This window comes from Pogona vitticeps, chromosome 2, assembly GCF_051106095.1.
Source record: "Pogona vitticeps strain Pit_001003342236 chromosome 2, PviZW2.1, whole genome shotgun sequence".
Classification (NCBI taxonomy): Eukaryota; Metazoa; Chordata; class Lepidosauria; order Squamata; family Agamidae; genus Pogona; species Pogona vitticeps.
Genome location: NC_135784.1, coordinates 256,392,265 through 256,414,703, shown reverse-complemented (window position 1 = coordinate 256,414,703; position 22,439 = coordinate 256,392,265). Strand labels below are relative to the sequence as shown.

The following is a 22,439-nucleotide window of genomic DNA, read 5'->3' as shown; positions in this document are numbered from 1 at the left end:
CAGTTTGGTTCACACAGAACACCTTTTAAATAAAGCACAGACCCTGAACCTATCAGTTCTGGCTACCCATACATACACCTGAACCTATCAGGTAGGTACTGACTGACACACAGTAGTACCCTGTCTGACACACAGACTCCCACACCAGCTTCTTCTCTCAGCTCTCCTCCAGCTTCTCTAAACTTCTCCACACAAGCTCCACATATATATACAGTACAGCCCCTCCTCCTGATGTCCCGCCTTCCACTCCCCATAGGATGGAACTTTCCCTCCAACCCATGACAGACAGGTAACATCAGTGCTGTATGTAACACCTCCCCTCTTTATAAGTTGTTTTGTAGGGGGAAAGCTAAAGTGCTTTTCTCCAAAAAAACAACCTGGATCCAAAACATACAAAAACAGTTATACAATAACATACCATACCATACTTACTCTAGGATAAACATATCTATTAGGCATTTAAACATTTACCATTTACAATACATCAAGTTACCTTTATTCATACAAACCAGGCATGTTTAATAAACAGATACATTTAACCTTTGGTCACCAAAATATATACATAGTCCATGTTTCTTTCGCCGTCTTCATTCTTCAGGTCTTCTTGACAAGGCGTCAGCAACACAGTTCACTGACCCTCTGACCACCTTCACTTCAAAGTCATAGTCTTGCAGGTTTAAAGCCCACCTCATAAGTTTGCTATTGTGGGTTTTCATTGTCTTTAACCATTGCAGTGGTGAATGGTCAGTGCACAGAATAAAATGTCTTCCCCAGATGTAAGGCTTGGCCTTCTGGATCGCGTAGACTATGGCCAGGCACTCCTTTTCCACGGTTGCCAAATGTCTCTCACCTTTCTGGAGTTTCCTACTCAGGTAGGACACTGGATGCTGGTCACCATTTTCATCCTCCTGGCAAAGAACTGCTCCTACCCTGCTGTTAGACGCATCGGTGTAGACGATGAACTCCCGGTCGAAGTCTGGAGCACGCAGCACTGGATAGTTGATGAGGGCCTCCTTCAACCTCTGGAACGCCTCCTCACAGTCGCTGGTCCACGGGATGCGGTCATCAGTCTTCTTCCGCGTCAGATCGGTCAGCGGAGTCGCTATCTCGCTAAACCTCGGGATGAACTTTCTGTAGTAGCCCACCAACCCAAGAAATGATTTGACTTTTTTCTTGGTGTTGGGTCTAGGCCAATCACGAACGGCTTCTATTTTGGCCTCTAGGGGTTTTATCACTCCTCCCCCTACTATGTGACCCAAGTATTTTATTTCTGGGCTACCCAGCTGACACTTGCTCGCCTTTACTGTTAGCCCTGCTGCACTTAACCTCTGCAGCACTAACTCCAGGTGTTTCAGGTGATCTTCCCAGGTATTGCTGAAGATCCCTATGTCGTCAATGTAGGCCACAGTAAAGTCACTGAGCCCTGCTAAGGTCTGGTCCATCAGCCTTTGGAATGTGGCTGGTGCATTTCTGAGACCAAAACTCAGGACTCTAAACTCATAGAGACCGAAAGGGCTGCAAAAGGCGGTCTTTTCTTGATCCCTGGGATCAATCCTTAATTGCCAATATCCCTTTACCAGGTCCAATGATGAAATGAACCGACAACCCCCTATGGTTTCAATCAGGTTGTCTAGCCTGGGCATTGGGTAGGCATCAGGAGTGGTTACGCGGTTTAACTTCCTGTAATCTACACAAAACCTAATGCTCCCATCAGGCTTGTCCACTAGGACTATCGGAGAGGACCACGGACTAGAAGAGGGGACGATTATGTTCTCCCTAAGCATCTCGTCCAGCTCCTTCCGCACCTTGTCCCTATAGGGTCCCGTCACTCGGTATGGGGATACTGCTTGCGGGGGTGCATCCCCTGTGTGGATCCGATGCATCACTCCCTTCACTATCCCCGGCTTATTGGAAAACACCTTTTGATATTTGATGAGCAGCATTTTTAGTTCTTGCTGCTGGTCTTGGGTGAGTGCAGGACTGATCTTTACCTCCTCTGGGTTGTATTTTACTTCCCCTCTACCCTCCCAGAAGGGTAATTCAGCTTCCTCACTCTCAGCTGCTTTTATTGCAAATAAAACCCTCTGTTCCCCTCTGTAGTAGGGTTTTAGGGCATTCACATGTACCACCCTCCTTACTTGGTGTTCCTCCTGCTCTATAAGGTAGTTCAGATCTGACATCTTGGAAATGACCCTATATGGTCCTGCCCATTTGAGCTGCAGTTTGTTCTCTCTGCAGGGCCTAAGCCAAAGCACTTCCTCCCCTGGGTTAAAGTGCCTCTCCCTGGCTTTGTGGTCATACCAGGTTTTCTGTCTGACCTTCTGAGCTTGCAGGTTTTCTGCTGCTAGCTCTAGGTTTCTCTTTAGGTCATTCATCAAGGTGTCTATGTATGTCACCACATCTTGTGGGTCATCCTGGGTGATCTGCTCCCAATTTTGTTTCATCAAATCAAGTGGCCCTTTCACCCTTCTCCCAAACAAAAGTTCAAACGGACTGAACCCGGTACTGGCTTGTGGCACTGATCGATAAGCAAACAAAAGGGATTGCAGCTTCTGGTCCCAATTGTTTGGATTCTCTGCCAAGTAAGCCCTAATCATGCGCATCAGAGTCCCATTGAACTTCTCCGTTAACCCATTACTTTCAGGGTGATAGGCAGTGGTTTCCTTGTGTTTAATTCCACAGATTTGCCATAACCGTTTCATGAGCTTCGATGTAAACGATGCGCCCAAATCTGTGATTATTTCTGAGGCGAATCCCATCCTGGACATATACCCCACCAAGGCATCTGCCACTGTGTTAGTTTCAATGTTAGTCAAGGGAATGGCTTCAGGGTACCTCGTGGCATGGTCCACAATGGTGAGAATGAACCGGTTCCCCCTCTTTGTGGCCTTGGGCAAAGGTCCCACAATATCCACCCCTATGCATTTGAACGGAGTGTCAATCACAGGCAAAGGGCACAACTTTGCTTTGGTCCTGTCACGGTTATTCCCCTGCCTCTGACACACATCACATTGTTTACAGAACTCCTTGATCTGCTTCCCTATTTCAGGCCAGTAAAAATTCTGTGTAATTCTCTGCTGTGTTTTGTTCACCCCTAAGTGCGCAGCAAACATGTCAGAGTGCCCCCTTTTTAAGATCATGGGGCGATACTTTTCAGGTACCACTAGCTGACTTCTGATCCCATCTCCCCCTTTTGAGATATTCCTCAGGGTCTCTCTATATAAAATTCCCTTTTTCTCTCGAAATCTCACTGGGGTTTCAGGTGTTAGCTGGGCGTCTGTCACCTGTTCTGCCGCCCAGAAGCCACTGGCAATGGTGCGGCTAAAAAATATTGTAAATAAATAAATAAATAAATAAATAAATAAAACACTTTTGGAGAGTGGCGTCTGCCTTTTGCTCTTGGCCAAATCGGCTGTCTGTGGTTAAGGTTTCCACCACAGCTTCGGAACTCCCCTCTGCTTCCGTCTCGGGCTCATCAGTACCCCCCTGAACTGTCCCCTTGGTGGCTTGTGAGCGTGTAATCACTAGCACCCGTTTCACATGTTCAGCCAGGTCATTTCCCACGAGCACGGCTGCTGGCAGAGTCGATGAAATCGCTAACCGCCAAACTCCCCTCCAGCCTTGAAAGTTCACAGGTACCTCAGCTACTGGCAGCGAGATCACCTGCCCCTCAATCCCTGCCACCTTTAGGCTCTCATTCGGGATTAGATACTCCCTAGGAATAATATCTGGATGGCACAGGGTCACCTGGGAACAAGTATCCCTTAGCCCCCTATACTGATGGTCAAGTATTCCTACGTCCACCCCTGCGGTTTCAAACAACTGAGAATCTGTTCTCACTAGCAAGCAGCGCTTGACCTCCACAAGAGGACCATTTTCCTCAGCCTGATCAGCAGATGTAACTGTTCCAGATTGAGTAGCCATGGCAACAGGCTCCCTCAGTGACAAGGAGCTTTGCTCTTTCTGGACACAGAACACAGCTTTTGGCTTGGTTCCACTCAAATCATGAGGCACATTTCCTTTTAGCTGCTTTAATTTCTCACACTCTGAGATTAGATGGCCCTTTCCTTGACAGAAATAACATTTTCTGCTGTATTTAGAGTCTTTCTCATCTGGTTTTGGTTTTCCCTCCAAAATCTGAGGTCTTGGTTTCATGTCTGAGGGCTTCCCTTCACCATGGGTCCCTCCCCCTTGCTGGTTTCTCCCTGGTCCCTGAGAGTACTTGCTGTAGGTTTCTTTAGGTTTACCTATCGATTTCCCCTCACCTAAGGGCTTTCTTATTTGGGAAATAAAATCTGCGATCTCGGCCGCTTCTGCCACAGATTTCAGTTTTCTTTCCCTCACCTGGAACTTCAGTTCCCCATGCAGGACTGAATAAAACTGTTCCAGCGCTATCAGGTCTTTGAGCTGCTGGAAGGTCTCTGTTCCCTCCTGAGACAGCCATTTCTCTAGCAGCCTCACCAGTTGGGCCCCCACTTGGGTAAAAGTCTGCTCTGGTTTCTTGGTGAGTGACCTGAATCTTTGCCTCAGCTGTTCCGCATTTATCCCATGTCTGGCAAACACCAGTTTTTTAAACTCAGCGAAGTCTTTTAGCAGTTCCTCTGGCATCTCTGCATAGACTTCTGCCAGGCTGCCACTGATTAAAGATCGCATGACAGTCATCTTCTCAGTTTCCCTTACTGAGAAGTCCACAAACGCTCTTTCCACGAGGGAAAAGAACACCTCAGGGCAATCTCCCTTGTGGTACACAGGGAATTTCTTCAGGTCAGTTTTAGACAATTGGCCCACCCCAGAATCTCTATTGTTATTATTATTCTGATTCATCAGTTCCAATTTTCTTAACTCAAACGCCATCCTTTCTTTTTCCAGAGCAATTTTCTCTCTCTCCCATCTTTCTTCTCTTTCCATTCTCTCTATTTCGAATTGTCTTTGCCTTTCCCTTTCCTCCCTTCTTTCTCTCTCTAATCTTTCCTCCATTTCCCTCACCCTCAGTTCATGCTGTTGGGCTAGGAGCAATTTTCTGAGTTCTGGGTTCTGTTCTCCCGTGCTGTCATCCTGCACTGAGCCAAATTCATCCTCAGAACCTTGGTCCACCTGGGGTTCCCTCCCTTCACCCATTTCTGCCATTTGGCTTCGAGTCAAGGGCATAATCCCCCCCAGAACAGGCTGCTTTCAAAAGTCAAGCCTCAAAATAAAGCGACCACTTTTTTTTCTCTTTTTCTTTTGCCTCAGAACCAGCCTTCTATAGATTGCTGCTGTTCTTTCAGCACTAACTTGCAACTGTTGCCATCCAGAGTCCACCCCCTCTGCTAGGCCTCTCAGCAGACAGGCTAGATCACTGCTACTTCACTCAGCTTTGCCTCAGCCTTTTTCCCGCCAAAACAGGTTGCCTCAGAGCTCCCTAATCTAGTCCCACCAATCTGAGGTTACACGTTCTTCCACTAGCCTACCTCCCCGTGAGGTAAGCCTAGAAGATTACCTACGCGCTCTCAGATTGTCCCTGACTAGACCCCCCTTGCTCTGGGCACACTTGCCAAGGCTTTGCTGGACCACTGGACAACTGGACCAGTCGTATCCCACACGCTGGACACCAATCAATGTGACAACCCCAGACCTACTGGGATATGCCACAGTTTCACTAAGCTGCCACCAACCATTCCCTGTAAGAAGTCACACAGACCAGGAATGGATTTTTAAACAAACAAAGGAATAAGGTTTATTTAAATAACACACAGGGAAAATAAAATGATCAAGTGAATAAGATACAGTAACGTGGCTTAGTCTCAATCATACATACACCAGTTTGGTTCACACAGAACACCTTTTAAATAAAGCACAGACCCTGAACCTATCAGTTCTGGCTACCCATACATACACCTGAACCTATCAGGTAGGTACTGACTGACACACAGTAGTACCCTGTCTGACACACAGACTCCCACACCAGCTTCTTCTCTCAGCTCTCCTCCAGCTTCTCTAAACTTCTCCACACAAGCTCCACATATATATACAGTACAGCCCCTCCTCCTGATGTCCCGCCTTCCACTCCCCATAGGATGGAACTTTCCCTCCAACCCATGACAGACAGGTAACATCAGTGCTGTATGTAACAGCCGATAGGCAGGGAAGGCTATGGTCCGGGCAGGAGAAGGGGAGGGGGAGAAATGGCGCTGGAGAAGAGGGAGAGATGCCTACCCAGACTCCGAGCCCATGTCCAAGCCATGGCTGGGCACCCACGCCATTACACCCACGAAGGATCACAAAATGTGAAGAACTCAGAATTGCAGAAGAGTCCATTGGGAGGGGACTTCGAGGGTTACTTACTGCCTTCAACCTCCTGCCCAAGAAACGAAGCCACAACGAAAGCATCCCAAACAGGTGCACATCTAACCTCTCTCTCTGAAAACCACCCTACTCTTCAACATTCCCAGATGTTCTTCCTTTCGCCCATGTTTAAGCAAAATATCCTTTCTCACTCTTTGTCTCCATCCTATCCTTGGGCACTACAGGGAACCCACCTTGTGCACAATAATATACCTCTTTCTACGTTACAACTCATTCTATAGAAACAATGTGCTTTTATTTTTGAAGGTACCTTCCTCACATCTTGTCTAGAGGAGTTTATTTTCCAGAATTGAACATTTTCATAATAAGCAAAGGAATCTGGTCATGGAGATAATATAGCTCTTAGCTGGCCCACCATGCAGAAAAGCAGTGGCCAATATAGGGTGAAGAACTCTGCAAGTGTGGACTACAAGTTTCCAAAGGATCAAAAGAGAGTACAGCCAAGCCCTGCAATTAGAGCTGTCTTGGAACATCATAAGATAACAAGGCAAATCAGAACAGATAAGGGATACACAACACACACACACCTCTCTGTTCAAGCTTTTTCAGCCTTTATCACCAAGCTCTTTCATTAGAGTGGGCCTTGAGCCTGCAGTAATTAAATTACTGAGCAGAGAATGAACTCCAGAGTCCCAATTTATCATTCTCGGGTCTGCTTTGACCTAATAATCTAGCCAGCATAAAAACTTTCTGCTCTAGGCTAAACAATCTTCTCTCACACCAAATTATAAGAGTGCACATTTGTGTTGTTGGACTACAGCTCCCAGATTTCTCCAGGCTGTTCTCATGATGCCCATCTATTCCTGTTCCACCACAACAGTCCACTCTTCAGAACAGTGTGGAAAGAAGGCAATGCAAAACCTTGGAAGAGCTACATATTCAAGACACATAATTTGAACTTTGGGTTTTTGAACTGCAACTCTCAGAATTCCGCAAACATCTTGGGTCAGATATAAGTGAACTTGTCCCAAGGCTTTGAACATTTAGAATATTTTTTTTAATTCTACTTTTTTGGGGCAAACTGATACACTTTTGAGTTTCTGACAAATGCAAGATGCTAGCAGACAAGAATAGGATACAGTTCTCTAAAGCAGTGGTCCCCAACCTTGGGCCTCCAGATGTTCTTGGACTTCAGCTCCCAGAAATCCTGGCCAGCAGAGGTGGTGGTGAAGGCTTCTGGGAGTTGTAGTCCAAGAACATCTGGAGGCCCAAGGTTGGGGACCACTGCTCTAAAGGACAGCTTTAGCTTTAGATCAAGAAATGACCTATCGGAGTTCTCCCCAGGAAGGTGTGCAGAAGGAAGCTAGCAGAAACTGTTCAAATGTTTTTACTGTTTTTGTTGTCCCCCCCCCCCTGTGTGTGCATGCTCATGTGTGACTGGCAGGTAGCAACATAGCTTAGAGCTTCAAAGAACCATCGCCTTTGTGTCCCGATGCTGCTTTTTCAGTGGCTGGCTAACAACTCCCCAGTGAGGTGTGTCATCATTCTTCAGGAGGCGCCCTCTACATAGCCTAAAGGGTAAGGAGACTACACCTCTCCAAAGGTACCCCACAAGCTTCAATTCCTGTACACGAAGGCCTACTTCCTGTAGTTAAAGGAGACATGAAACCTCTGAAACGGGCCCTGGTTCAAGTAAGCAAAATATAGGTGACTGAATAGGTCTATGATGGGCATATAACCTAGAACTCCTAGAATCCTGCCCAGGGAATCTGTGGAGTATTCTGAGAGTTGGGAGTTTTAAAAATCTAACTGGCACATACCGAATACTGGCTGCTTGTTTATACTCTTCCTTGGTGATTTGCCCTTCCTTCCTTTCCTGTACTCCGTGTAAATCTCAGCTCATCTGAAAGATCTTTATGCGGCCCCCTTCCTGGGTTTCTTTAGATGCCTCCCACTTTACCTTGTCATTAAAATTGTTTGCAATTATGCCTTTAATATCTTACCTTTCAGAAATTCCCATCCCTTGTGAACTCTTTCATCTTTCTGACCACAAAATTTCACGTAATATTTCATTCAGCTCACTGAAGTCAACTTTCCTAAAGTGGTATGTGCATGTGACTATACTCAACTTTTCCATTTGCTCTGCATAATGAATCCCAGGACGATATATAGTGGTGCCTCGCTTGACAACGTTAATCCGTTCCAGCAAAATCGCTGTAGAGCAAAATCGTCGTCAAGCGGGGGGGGGAAAAACCCATGGAAACGCATTGAAAACCGCTCAATGCGTTCTAATGGGCTAAATACCTAATCGTCCAGTGAAGGTCCTCCTAGGGTAGCCATTTTCCGGTGCCTGTTAAGCGAATAATCCATCCTAATCACAGCGGGGAGTCATTTTGCACAGCGGGTGGCCATTTTGAAACCAGACAATCAGCTGTTTTTAAATCGTCATAATGCAAAGAATCGGTTCCCGAAGCAGGGAACCGATCATCGTCAAACAAAAATCACCCATTGAACCACCGTTTTGCGATCACAAAAGCTATTGCAAAAACCTCATCATCAAGCAGATTCATCATTTAACGAGCTAATCGTTAAGCGAGGCACCACTGTAGTCACTTCCACCTAAGGTTCCAGTACTTCCACTTTGCTGCGCAGTTTGTGATGATCTGGTCCAGAATATTCGGACTTTTTTTCACTTCTATCTTCTGAAAAATATAACTGTCAGCAAAACAAGAAAGGAATTTGCCACATCTTACATTCTTGGCAAGTTTGATTTCCAACAGATACCAGAACGGTCGAAACCTCCCATTACAGTTGTATCTGTCCTCTCAGAATATTTCGTTCAGAAGGCATAATCCTAACCTTCAATCTATCTTCAAGCTCTACAGCAGAGTCCCTTCAAGTGCTGTCACTGCTGTTTCTCTCTTATTGGATGTCTATCCAAACGTTCACAACCATCCTTCCCTATGCCAAGTCACAGATCTAATCATTAATATACATATTGGTAACAAATAATGTACTCCTCCTTGCTTCCTTTTTAGCTTATTTCATTTGAATAAGTTTCACACACACACATACACACACACACACACATACACACACACACCAATTATTGCAATTTTTGTTATGGTTTTCATCCCACCAAAATAGTTTAATGCCTATTAAATGATATATGCCTTCCTGTGTTAAAAATTCAAACCCATCTTATTTCCCATGCCTCCCTAGAAGCATATTTCCTATACTGCCCTGCTATTCCATTCAAAAACACTTCATTTTTCCTAAACATCCAAAGTATGTGAACTGAATCATCTCTTCCTTTAGGGTAACCGGTTTACACTTCGCACAGGTACAGCTCCCCACCTTTTAAACAAGGAAATGAACGTGGCATAGATGTTGTAGCTGCTCTCTCACTGTTGATAATCATTTATTCTAAGACTCCAGGTGAAAAGGATTCCAGGTTTCCTTCTCAAGTATCCATGCTCACAGGGACTGCTAGCCCTACCTTCAAAGAAGTCAGTGTTAGAGTCACCATCTCCAAGCAAATAGGTAAGGCAACATGACTATGGGAAGGGACGTCTCCAGACTCATATCCCATCAATTAAAGTAAAGCCCCAGTGATTAGGTGGGCTCCTCAGTTCTAAAACAAAGAGTGGGAAGGACTCCACATAATCTCTACCTGCTGCTACTATTAGGGCTTTGCAACTACAATGGCCACAATCAAAATGGAAAAATTATCCTGGTGCTTATCTATCAGTATAAACTGCAGTGACAGATTGCCACTAGTTAAAAAGTCAGTGTTTGCATTGCCTATCATGCTCCAAGGCACACAACTGCCGTGAAACAGAAATATGACCACTGGCTTCTTAATTAGTAGCAATTCACCTACATAATCATCTGATGTGGGGGAGGAGGAGACTGAGGGGTCTCAAGTGGGTGTTATTTCAGAAGCATGTGATATTGAAATCACTCTTGCTACTCCAGCTGCACTTGCCTCACCAAGTTGCCAGAAATAGTAGGACAAACTTTCTGAGGCACTGTCTTGACAAGCATGGCAGGGGCCTCTCCCACAGACACACACACACACACACACCCAAAAGGGAGGACACGGCAGTGGCAGAGGTAGAGAGGCATACATGCAGGAACTCTGCAACCCAAAATAGACTGATACAGTGGTGCCTCACTAGACGATGATAATCCGTTCCACTGAAATTGCTGTTTAGCGAAATCATCGTCTAGCGAAAAGCATTTCCCCACTGGAATGCATTAAAACCTGCTTAATGCATTCCGATGGGGAAGAATCATTGTTGTCTAGCCAAGATCGGCCATAGGAAAGCCGCTTTGCGAACGGCCGATCAGCTGTTTAAATAGCTGTCTTGCGAAGCTTAGGTCCCGAAAACACCCGTTTTGCAAGCACGGAGGAAGCTGTCAAAATTGTTGTCTAGCGAAAATCGGTTTGCAAAGCAGGGACCAAACATTGTCTAGTGAAATTCCCCCATAGGAATCACTGTTTTGCAAATCGCTATAGCGATCACAAAAAGTCAATGCCTAGCGAAAAACTGTCATGCGGGGTAACTGTCTAGCGAGGCACCACTGTATCTTGTCTTACTGGGCTCAGGGGTCTGCTTGGTAAAGTCTGGCCAAGGTGGCTGTGGGGCTGCTTATATATTAATGCTGCACAGCCAAAAAACAAAAAACAAAAAAAACCCCTGCACCTACCTATCAGTAAATCTGGCTGGATTCATCACTTCTGCAGTGTTTACTTTGCCTTCCAAGCTTGCCCAAATCTTATCTCATTTTTTTAAAAGAAAGACAGAACCTGAAAGCTTATAAGTATTCAGTGATGCTCCCACTGTAATCAAACAAGGTGAGATCCAGCCTCACCAACAAAGCAAAGCTTGATGTCAGCTGAGCTGCAGCACCTAGTTGTCTGAGCCAAGGCAGCAGGTTCCAAGGCAAGTATCATTTTTATTTTATACATCTCTTAAAAAGAAAAGAATATGGGAAAATAGCCAGGAAGCCTTGCACCGTCTTGTCATGTAACCTACTGATATGCAGAAAAACTTATTTTCCTAACTTGTCAATACTTTTCGGAATGTCTCTCTCAGGAATCAACTACGCATTTCACCTAATCCTTTGAATTCATGTTGCTAAAAGTGCCCACGCAGAGGGATGCCAAAAAAGTATCAACAAGGTATCAGGCCTTTTGGGGAATGACCCTCATTCTTTGGAATAAGCTGCCAATTGAGATATGCCAGGCTCCTTCCTTCCCGATGTTCAGGAAATTACAGAATTATACGAAGCTACCTTCAATAACATATCCTCCAATGCTGTTAATTTTTGTTATCTTTTCTTGTATTATTTTTTCTTTTGTATGAATTTTAAACCCACATCAGTGAATCACCATATTGAATGTATTATTAGTAGGATCTTGTGGGGTTTTTAGTTTTCATCTATAAATCATCCAAAGTAGTGCTAGCACTAAAGGGGCAGTATATACTGTAATTCAAATAAACAAACAAACTTCAGAGGCTGGATGTATATGCAAAATGTCCCCCAAATCCTTTGCTAGATTTCATGATTGCCCCATCTAACATATTTTACCAATAGAAAAGCAAACTGCATCAAGGGTTTGCAAAGGCTTTTCCAGCACTTAATACAAGAAGATTACGTTAAAAATTTACGCAGAAATCAGTTGAAATTATGATATAGCTGGAACCATCCTACTATACTGGTGACCTTTAAGAAAGAAGTAGAGACTGAGTGTGGGGTCCACTACACAAGAGGAAAAGAAACTGTTAACAGATTAGATGGACCAAAAAGGGAGGAGGGTCTTTTTAAACAGAATGCAAGTGAAAAACCCAAGAAAGGAATGACCGGAGAAGAAGGACACTGGAAAAGAGGAGTGGGTAGAAATTATAAAAGAAGACCCCTGGTCAGGGGAATTGACACCTTTGAAAGTACTTAGGGAGGTAACTGAAAAAGAGTGGAGAGAAAGACAGGTTAGTGAGCCTCAATACTGGGAAGACAGGATGAAGAGGGAGATAAGAAAGAAAAAGAAAGATTTCAATGAGAAGCCAACAAAAGAGAGGCAAAAAATTGTCTCAACTCCCCTGGAATCAGTCATGTTTGTTGTTTAGTCATGTCTGACTCTTCGTGACCCCATGGACAAGAGCATGCCAGTCCCTTCTGTCTTCCACTGCCTCCCAGAGTTTGGTCAAATTCATGTTGGTCGCTTCTATGACACTGTCCAACCATCTCTTCCTCTGTCATCCCCTTCTCCTCTTGCCTTCACTCTTTCCCAACATCAGGGTCTTTTCCAGGGAGTCTTCCCTCCTCATCAGATGGCCAAAGTATTGGAGCCTCAGCTTCAGGATATGTCCTTCCAGTGAGCATTCAGGGTTGCTTTCCTTCAGAATAGATAGGTTTGATCCCCTTGCAGTCCAAGGGACTCTCAAGAGCCTCCTTCAGCACCACAATTCAAAAGCATCAATTCTTTACTGGTCAGCCTTCTTTATGGTCCAGCTCTCACTTCCATACATCGCTACTGAAAAAAACATAGCTTTGACTATGCAGACCTTTGTCAGCAAGGTGATGTCTCTTCTTTTTAAGACTTTTTAAACTTTTGAAAAAACACAACCTACAAAGAGTATTCAAACCCACCACAAAAATACAACAAATGTTACGGTCAGCAAAGGACAGAAGGGACCCCCTCACCACTGCAGAAGTATACCGGATACCTTGCAGTTGTGGCCAGGTATATATTGGAACCACAAAACAAAGCATCCACAACAGAATCAAAGAACATGAGAGACACTGCAGAAAACAACCAGAAAAATTGGAGTAGCTGAACATGCCCTAAAACAAGCTGGACATGAAATTCTATTTCAAAATACTGAAATACTGGACAACACCAGCAATCATAACATTAGACTGCACAGGGAAGCCATTGAAATCCACAAACATCAGCAGAACTTCAACAAAACAGAAGAAAGTTTGAAACTCATCAAAACTTGGCTCCCAGCACTGAAAAATACAGCATGTGAAAGGTCAACAAATTCTACCCAGCCACAAGGGCCGGTGATCACTACACACAAAAGACCAGCTAACAACACCTATCAATCACAGTGACAGATAATCTCTTCTCCTTATCACAACAATACACCCACAAAAAAAAATGATCACCATAATCAACCATCTCCTGAAAAGGACACAAGCTGATCTCATAGCCATAAACACTCTACTCCCAAACAAACCGCACCAGAGCACAGAGTACTACTCCTGTCCTCTGAAGATGCCGGCCACAGAGACTGGCGAAACGTTAAGAAGAACAACCTTCAAAACACGACCAAAGAGCCCGAAAAACCCACAACAACCATTAGATTCTGGCCGTGAAAGCCTTCGTGAATACAGTAGATAAGGTGGTCAGGCACTCCCGTTTCTTTAAGGACTTGCCACAGTTTGCTGTGGTCCACATAGTCAAAGGCTTTTGCATAGTCAATGAAGCAGAAGTAGATGTTTTGCTGGAACTCTCTGGCTTTCTCCATAATCCAGCGCATATTAGCAATTTGGTCTCTAGTTCCTCTGCCCCTTTGAAATCCAGCTTGTACTTCTGGGAGTTCTCAGTCCACATACTGCCTACCTTGGAGGATTTTGAGCATAACCTTGCTAGCGTGTGAAATGAGTGCAATTGTACGGTAGTTGGAGCATTCTTTGGCACTGTCCTTCTTTCAGATTGGGATGTAGAATTCTCTTTTCCAGTCCTCTGGCCACTGCTGAGTTTTCCAAACTTGCTGGCACATTGAATGTAGCACCTTAACAGCGTCATCTTTTAAGATTTTAAATAGTTCAACTGGAATGCCATCACCTCCACTGGCCTTGTTGTTAGCCATGCTTTCTAAGGCCCACTTGACTTCACTCTCCAGGATGTCTGGCTCAAGGTCAGCAACCACACTATCTGGGTTGTCCGGGACATCCAGGTCTATCTGGTAAAATTCATCTGTATATTCTTGCCATCTCTTCTTGATATCTTCTGCTTCTGTAAGGTCCCTCCCATTTTTGTCCTTTATCATGCCCATCTTTGCACAAAATGTTCCTTTAATATCTCAAATTTTCTTGAACAGATTTTTGGTTTTTCCCTTTCTATTACTTTCCTCTGTATTTTTACACTGTTCATTTAAGAAGGCCCTCTTCTCTCTCCTTGCTATTCTTTGGAAGTCTGCATTCAATTTTCTGTAACTTTCCCTATCTCCCTTGCATTTTGTTTCCCTTCTCTTCTCTGCTATTTGTAAGGCCTCGTTGGACAGCCACTTTGCTTTCTTGCATTTCCTTTTCTTTGGGATGATTGCTGTTTCTGCCTCCTGTACAATGTCACGAGCCTCTATCCAAAGTTCTTCAGGCACTCTGTCCACCAAATGTAGTTCCTTAAATCTGTTCTTCACTTACACTGTGTATTCATATGAGATTTGGTCTAGATTATACCTGACTAACCCAGTGGTTTTTCCTACTCTCTTCAGTTTAAGCTTGAATTTTGCTATGAGAAGCTGATGATCAGAGCCACAATCAGCTCCAGGTCTTGTTTTTGCTGACTGTATAGAGCTTTCCCATCTTTGGCTGCAGAGAATATAATCAATCTGATTTCGGTATTGCCCATCTGTTGATGTCCATGTGTAGAGTCGCCTCTTGTGTTGTTGGAAAAGAGTGTTTGTGATGACCAGCTTGTTCTCTTGACAAAACTCTATTAGCCTTTGCCCTGCTTCGTTTTGAACTCCAAGGCCAAACTTACCTGTTGTTCCTTTTATCTCTTGACTCCCTACTTTAGCATTCCAATCCCCTAGAATGAGAAGAACATCTTTCTTTGGTGTAAGTTCCAGAAGGTGTTGTAAGTCTTCATAAAATTGGTCAATTTCAAACTCTTCAGCATGGGTGGTTGGTGCATAAACTTGGATTACTGTGATGTTGAAAGGTCTGCCTTGGATTCGTATTGAAATCATTCTATTATTTTTGAGATTATATCCCAGACAGCTTTCCCCCCTCTTTTGTTGATTATGAGGGCTACTCCATTTCTTCTACGGGATTCTTGCCCACAATAGTAGATATGATAATCGTCTGAATTGAATTAGCCCATTCCTCTCCATTTTAGTTCACTGACGCCCAGGATGTCAATGTTTATGCTTGCCATCTCCTGTTTGACCACATCCAGCTTACCAAGGTTCATAGCTCTTACATTCCGGGTTCCTATGCAGTATTTTTCTTTGCAGCATCGAACTTTCCTTTCACTTCCAGGCATGTCCACAGCTGAGCGTCCTTTCGGCTTTGGCCCAACCACTTCATTAGCTCTGGAGCTACTTGTCCTTGTCCTCCGCTCTTCCTCAATAGTATGTTGGGCACCTTCCGACCTGAGGGGCTTATCTTCCAGCATCATATCTTTTATCTTTTTTTCCCCCTGTCCATTGCGTTTTCTTGGCAAAAATACTGGAGTGGCTCACCAATTCCTGCTCCAGGTGGATCGCGTTTAGTCAGAACTCTCCACTATGACCTGTCCATCTTGGGTGTCCCTGCATGGCATAGCCCATAGCTTCTCTGAATTACTCAAGGCAGCAATCTGTGAAGGGGGGGGATCAATCATGGAGTAACTCAATTCCCACCCAAAGTCCAGAAAGATACCAGGAAGAAAGTATGGGAACCCAATATGGGATGGGTGTTTCACCCTTAAGTTCCTATGAATTTGTGCCTAACCTCTCCACTCATGTCATGAATGACATGTTGTTACCAATTAGTTGTTTGGTTGAACCTGCTGTTAAAGGAAAAGAGAATGTGGGAAAGGACTAACAGAAAGCTAAAGATGAGGTATTGGACTTGAGTTTTTTAAAGGAGAAAGAGAACCCTTCTCTGTTGTTTCAAATAAACCTGTTAAAGTAAAAATTGAGTCCTTGCCTATTGACAAAACAAAACAAATCTAATTAAAAAAAATGGTCGGAGCCAGTATGAACCTCACATGACTGATGCACTATTTCTATTGATTTTTAATTATCTGAACCTCTTCCTATTCTCTCCAGGTGAGCAATCAACCAAAGCTAAAAAGTATGAGGATGGAGAGTGTTCTTCCAACTAATGCTGTTTAGTGACCCTAAAAATTGGCATTTGGAAAATGTATTAAGTGTTTACCATTTGTCAGAGGTAAGAGAAGCTGCTTCACCATCAAGATAAGAAATATCCATAACAAGGGTGGGGAGTCTGCCTTATTCCATTTAAAAACCATCCAAATCCAAGGCAGCATCAGTCTTACAACATTTTCTGTTTAAGTCAGTTGTTTCACTCGTCTAACCCCTCTAACCACTTTTCTGCATGGACCACTTGTCCATGCAGAAAATAGAAGAACTAAAGGAAATGCTAAACTAAAGGTTTTTTATTCATACACAGTAACTGACACAAGGAAAATAAAGATACAGTACATGATTTCCTGCATACACAACTGCAGAACCCCCTTTTCTCCCTCCTGTGAGATGTACAAGGGAATTGTACAAGGGACCTTTGTCGGCAAGGTGATATCTCTGCTTTTTAAGATGCTGTCTAGGTTAGTCATCACACAAGGGAACTGCTCAGACCCTAATACATACAACTCTTTGCATCTGATCTTCCATCAAAAATATATGAGCCAGAAAATATATTAAGGGTTTGATCATCAAGCTACGTAAAACACTGGAAAATCATCCAAATGACATTTGTCTAGCCTTGACAAGAGCGTCTTCATTTGAATTACTAGTATAATTACTAGTATAAGGAGACAAAAGATAAATTCAAGCCATTCTATTGACATAATATATGGCTAACACCATACGCAATTCAGTCCTGATGTTTTAAAGCTACCCTGTTTCCCCGAAAATAAGACAGGGTCTTATATTAATTTTGGCTCCAAAAACACATTAGGTCTTATTTTCAGGGGATGACTTATGTTTTTCATGTACGGCAATCTACATTTATTCAAATACAGTCCTGTCATCATCTTCTGGTTCCTGCACAATGGTGGAGGGTGGGGTTTTACTCAGCTGGGGCTTATTTAGGGGGTAGGGCTTATATTACGAGCATCCTGAAAAATCATACTCAGGCTTATTTTCAGGTTAGGTCTTATTTTCAGGGAAACAAGGTACATGCACAATTACCAGGACACAGGTACTTGCAACATTTCTGAGCAACTGACCACACCACTCCTTTCACAAGTCAGATAGGATTACCTCCATTCTATCAACACATGATACTGTAACCTATCCCTCACAATACAAGATGTAGTTCAATTCTAAATACTCAAAGCCTATGCAGCACTTAATTCTCAGGTGACTCAGAATACTCACGAGGCACTAATTGATAATGTTAATCTACTTTTTCCAGCCATTGCAGACTTTCATGTGAATTTAAAATGAGTCTCCAAATGCTAGAGTTTAATACATAAGATACTATATGCACACCACAGCTCAGATGAGAAGTTCATGCAGAACAAAATCTGGAAAGCATTATTAAAAGTATTCATAAACCTGCACTCATTTATTCTGTCACTTTATAGGCACAGGCTAATGCAGAACATCTACCACTGCAGACATGCTATCCAAAATGAGGAGATCAGGGCAAGAGGTATTTGTAATGGATGATTTCTGTTTCCTGAGGCACATAGTGCGAGATTCATGCATGGCTACTCAGAAATAATTCTTATTTAATTCATTGAGATTTATTCCTAGGGAAGTGAGCACAGGATTTTAAAAAATGTTTTACAGATTAATATGTTGTTTCAATACATTAACACTTCCACGTTGACCTCAGCGTAGCAGCATTGAAAAGTATTTCAGATTCATAACCAACACTATTTAAGCACTATGTGTGTCTCTTATGCGTCGTTATATCGGAACGAACTTATAACGACCCTACAAAAGCTTTCAAGGTAAAGGAGACATTTAAGGAGTGGAGTTGCCAGTTCCACTCCATGAGTTTCCATGGTCCAGGAGGGAATCAGACCCTCCTCTCTTGTGTCCTAGCTCCTCACTCGTACAGGGTAACGACTAACGACTTTAAGATACCAATCCACACAAAGAGAAACGGTTCAGTTTCATCTGCCCGACCGCACTACGGAAAGGGAATCAGCAGACTCTTTGAAAAATTCAACGAATCGGTGCAAAGTGTTCGCGACGACGCCAAAGCTGTACAAAACGCGAGCGAGCGCTCTCGCTACCCTCCGGACAACCGCCTCGCAGGGTCGGCCAGCCTCCTGACCCCCCCTTCCCCGCCCCCTACAGGTGGGCCAGGATTCTGAACCCGAGAGAGGACTCGCCTCGGGACACCTGGAGGCTTTTTTCTAAGAAAACAGGGTCTGGCGCTGATCAAAAGACACTCGCCGGGCTCTCTCGCTCTCTCTCTCGCACACACACGCCTCCGAGCCTTTGAGGGCTGGCGCGTCTCTGAGGCAGGCGAGAGCGGCGCCCCGCCGCAGCCTGCCTGGGTGGGTTAGGCGGGCGGCTGATCGACCGACACGCAACCCAACCTGTTGCCTGAGGGAGGGAGCGGGCGAGCTGGGCCCCCGTGACCTCCGCTTCTCTTCGGACGGGGGCCGCGCCTCTCTTTGGGGTGGGTGTGGAGGCGGCACGCCTACCCGAACCACGTCCCACTTTCCGCGCCCCTCAGAAATTCAAATGCCTCGCTCGCGACCAAGGACCTCTCCCCCGGCCCGCGAAGGGAAGGCAACAGCTAGGAGGACTCCTGTCCGAGACGACGTCGGACAGGCAGCCGCCCGCCCCCCCTTTCCCTGCGGACGCCCGCTTAGGATTCCCTCGGCAGGCTCTCTCTTGCCGGCCGACCTTTACGCGGCGCACAAAGGCTTCGGGAAGAGACCCCCCCCCCGAGCAGCTGCAAGGGCGCGCGCCCGGCGTGCGTATGAACCCGGGCGGAGTTGGGTGTTGGGGTGTGGGTGTGCGCGTGCCGACTTTCTCGGTCGGTCGCCTTACCTTGCCTTTTTCTAACAACTCCACTATGTAGCCAAACTCACTCCCTTCCTGTGCCTCAGACATCCTCGGGAAAGCAAGGACGAGGCGGCGAAGAAGAACCCAAAAGCACCTCTCCCGCCACTGCGGAATCAAAGCGAGAACGGCATCAAAAGGCAGCCCCCCGTCCTCCTCCGACGACGACGGCGCTTAACTTCCGAGGCCCCCTCCCCATTTTGCGCGCGTCGAAAGCAGCTGCACCGGGGACTAGGCGAGCGCCGTGCGCGCTGGGAAGGGGCGGAGGGAGAGAAAGACGCTGCCTTAATTGAGACTTATTTGCGAGCTGGTCAAGGAGAAGATGAGCTAATGGAAAAGTGGGGGGGGGGGATACATACACACACGAGAGGCTGCGGGCTGTGAAATTTTAATTAGCTGAACTCCATCTCGGGACGCTTAAGCTCCGCCTAGAGGAGACAGGCTCTTGGCTGCTGTTCCCCCCCCCCCACACACACACAATCATTAGATCGAAGCTTCACAATACGTATTCCATGGGACTTCCTTCTATGTAGCAGGGACTAGATGGCGCTGGATAGCAGTGAGGGGCCCCTGCTCTGACCCAAACCCCGAGGCTTATATCCATCTGACTCAATACGTTCCATTCATTCAGTTGGGCTTCAAGAGTATGGTCTAACAATGAGATTTAGTGCTGAACTCATACATGGTGTTTTGTATGCACACACAAAGAAAGCTGCTTTGCATGCATGCATTTCCTACTCACCTTAATAGACATAATCTTTCGTGTAAGCCTAGTGACACATTTATTAGACTAGTAAAAAAAATCAAACAATCAGCAAGCTTTCGTGAGCCAAATTCACTTCTTCAGGCCATGCACTAATATTACAGGAAAATTATTATAAATTAGAGTCCCAAACATTCAGGCCCTTGAGTTTCACATAGAAGGCAATGGATGTGTGTAGGTCAGGAAAACGTATGCATATATGTATTATGGTAATTATTTCTTTGAAGAGCTGAGGGGAAAATTCAAACCCAGTGTTACAGGGGTGAAGTTTGAAAACATATTGCCCCCAAAAGTGGTTTCCAGTCAGCATCTGAACTCATCTTAATTAAGTAAGATACCTGGCAGATTTGTGCTATAAAATTTTGGGACTACAAAAATTTGCTGATTGATGTTTTTCCCCAAAGTGGTCTATTAAAGGTATCACCTCTCTTGCCTTTGTATTATTTCCTGGAAACAAAAGACCAGTAGCAGAGATCTCAAATGCCAATACTGTATAGACTTCTACTGTATACAGTAGCACTGACTTCAGTGGGAATTACTCTCAGGCAACATGTATATAGAACTGCAGTCTTACAGTACACTCCTATATTTTTTTTAAATAGGATTTTATTGAAACATTGTCTATTGAGCAACATGAAGCTGCTGACTATGGTTTCAAATTCCCACAATGCTTGTGTTGTGGCATCACTCTGAGTCATTGTAGAAAACTAAAGTGGTAATCGTCCCTTATTTGCTATTCTTGCTGTCTGCTAGAGCTGTAAGGAGGAAGCCCAACCCTTCCCTGGCTTTGACAACCAGATTCAGAGGTAACCACCAGTAAATAAAAACAAGGTCATTATGACTGTTCAGGCGCCTTGCTGCAATGAAATTAGCACTGTATTGATCAAATAGATCTATCCTTTTCACGCTTGTGAGCTGAAAGCATTTTATCTGTTTTTTAAAAGCACATACAAAGGAGTAATGCATGCTTTTATAAAGTAGTATCTACTGTAGGACATAATAAGTTTATACACCACAGCAGATGGAGACACAGCCAGCAAATTACAAGCTACTTCTATACATTTTAACTCACAGGCAAGTCACACAGATGAAGATTTATTCTAAAACAAATTGTAATGCAATTGCAACAGCCCCAGATTCATACTTGCTTTTTCCTCCTAAAAATAACACTAGAATAGAATAACCATTGCCCAGTACTTTAAGATAGATGGAGAACAGTTGGTCCTTCAGATGTTATTGGATCACAACTCCTATCAACCCACTCCTTTGGCTATGTTGGCTGGGGCTGATGAGATCTGTAGTCAATAATATCTGGAAGACAACACATTTCACACCCCTCCTTTGAAGTTCATTTATTTCTATGAAATGCACTTCTGTCATTGTGCATACTGGTCCTACCCTGTTTCCCTGAAAATAAGACCTAACCTGAAAATAAGCCTTAGTATGATTTTTTCAGGATGCTTGTAATATAAGCCCTATCCCAAAAATAAGCCCTAGTTAAGTGAAACCCCGCCCTCCAACATTGTGCAGCAACCAGAAGAAGATGACATAACTATACAGTCATGGCCAAAAATATTGGTACCCTTGCAATTCTGTCAGAAAATGCAACCCTTCTTTCAGAAAACCGAGAGAGAAAATTGTGGAAAGACATTGACTATCTCAAGGCTACAAGTCCATCTCCAGAGATCTTAATGTTCCTGTGTCCACTGTGCATAATATCATCAAGAGGTTTACAGCCCATGGCATTGTAGCTAACCTCCCTGGATGTGGACAGAAGAGCAAAATTACTGAAAAATTACAACTAATGGTTGTTTGAATGGTGGATACAGAACCCAGATTAACTTCCAAACAAATCAAGCTGATCTGCAGACACAGGGTACAACAGTGTCAGCTCACACTATCTGTTGCCATCTGAATGAAAAGGAATGCTATCATAGGAGACCCAGGAGGATACCACTGGTGACACAAAGGCATCAAAAAGCAAGACCGGAGTATGCCAAAACTTATGTGACAAAACCACAAGCTTCTGGGAAAACATACTGTGGAAAGATGAGACAAAAGTAGAGGACATCATGGCACTGTTTACAAAGAAATGAAGCATTCAAAGAACACAGTCCCTATAGTCAAACATCATTGAGGTTCAAAGATGTTTTGGGGTGTTTTGCTGATTCTGGCACTGGATGCCTTGACTGTGTGAATGGTATCACGAAATCTGATGATCACCAAAGAATTTTGGGGCACAACGTAGTGCCAGTGTCAGAAAGCTGCGTCTCCACCAGAGGTCATGGGTCTTCCAGCAAGACAATGACCCAAAACACAATTCAAAAAGCATCTGTGGAGAAATATCAAAACAGCAGTTGGGAGAAGGCATCCTTCAAATCTGAAGGCTCTGCAGC

General features: G+C 44.4%; 1 protein-coding gene across 2 annotated transcripts in view; it reads right to left on the bottom strand.

The window, feature by feature from the left end:
• The window catches only part of TRIM36 (tripartite motif containing 36), a 73,260-nt gene extending 53,788 nt beyond the window's left edge, over positions 1-19,472 (bottom strand). For both annotated transcript variants that reach the window (XM_020780029.3, XM_020780031.3), the window contains exon 1: positions 19,269-19,472. In XM_020780029.3, coding sequence (XP_020635688.2) covers positions 19,269-19,331 — 63 coding nt within the window. In that variant the 5' untranslated portion in view covers positions 19,332-19,472. The remainder of the gene's footprint in view (positions 1-19,268) is intronic.
• Between the last annotated feature and the right edge of the window lie 2,967 nt (positions 19,473-22,439).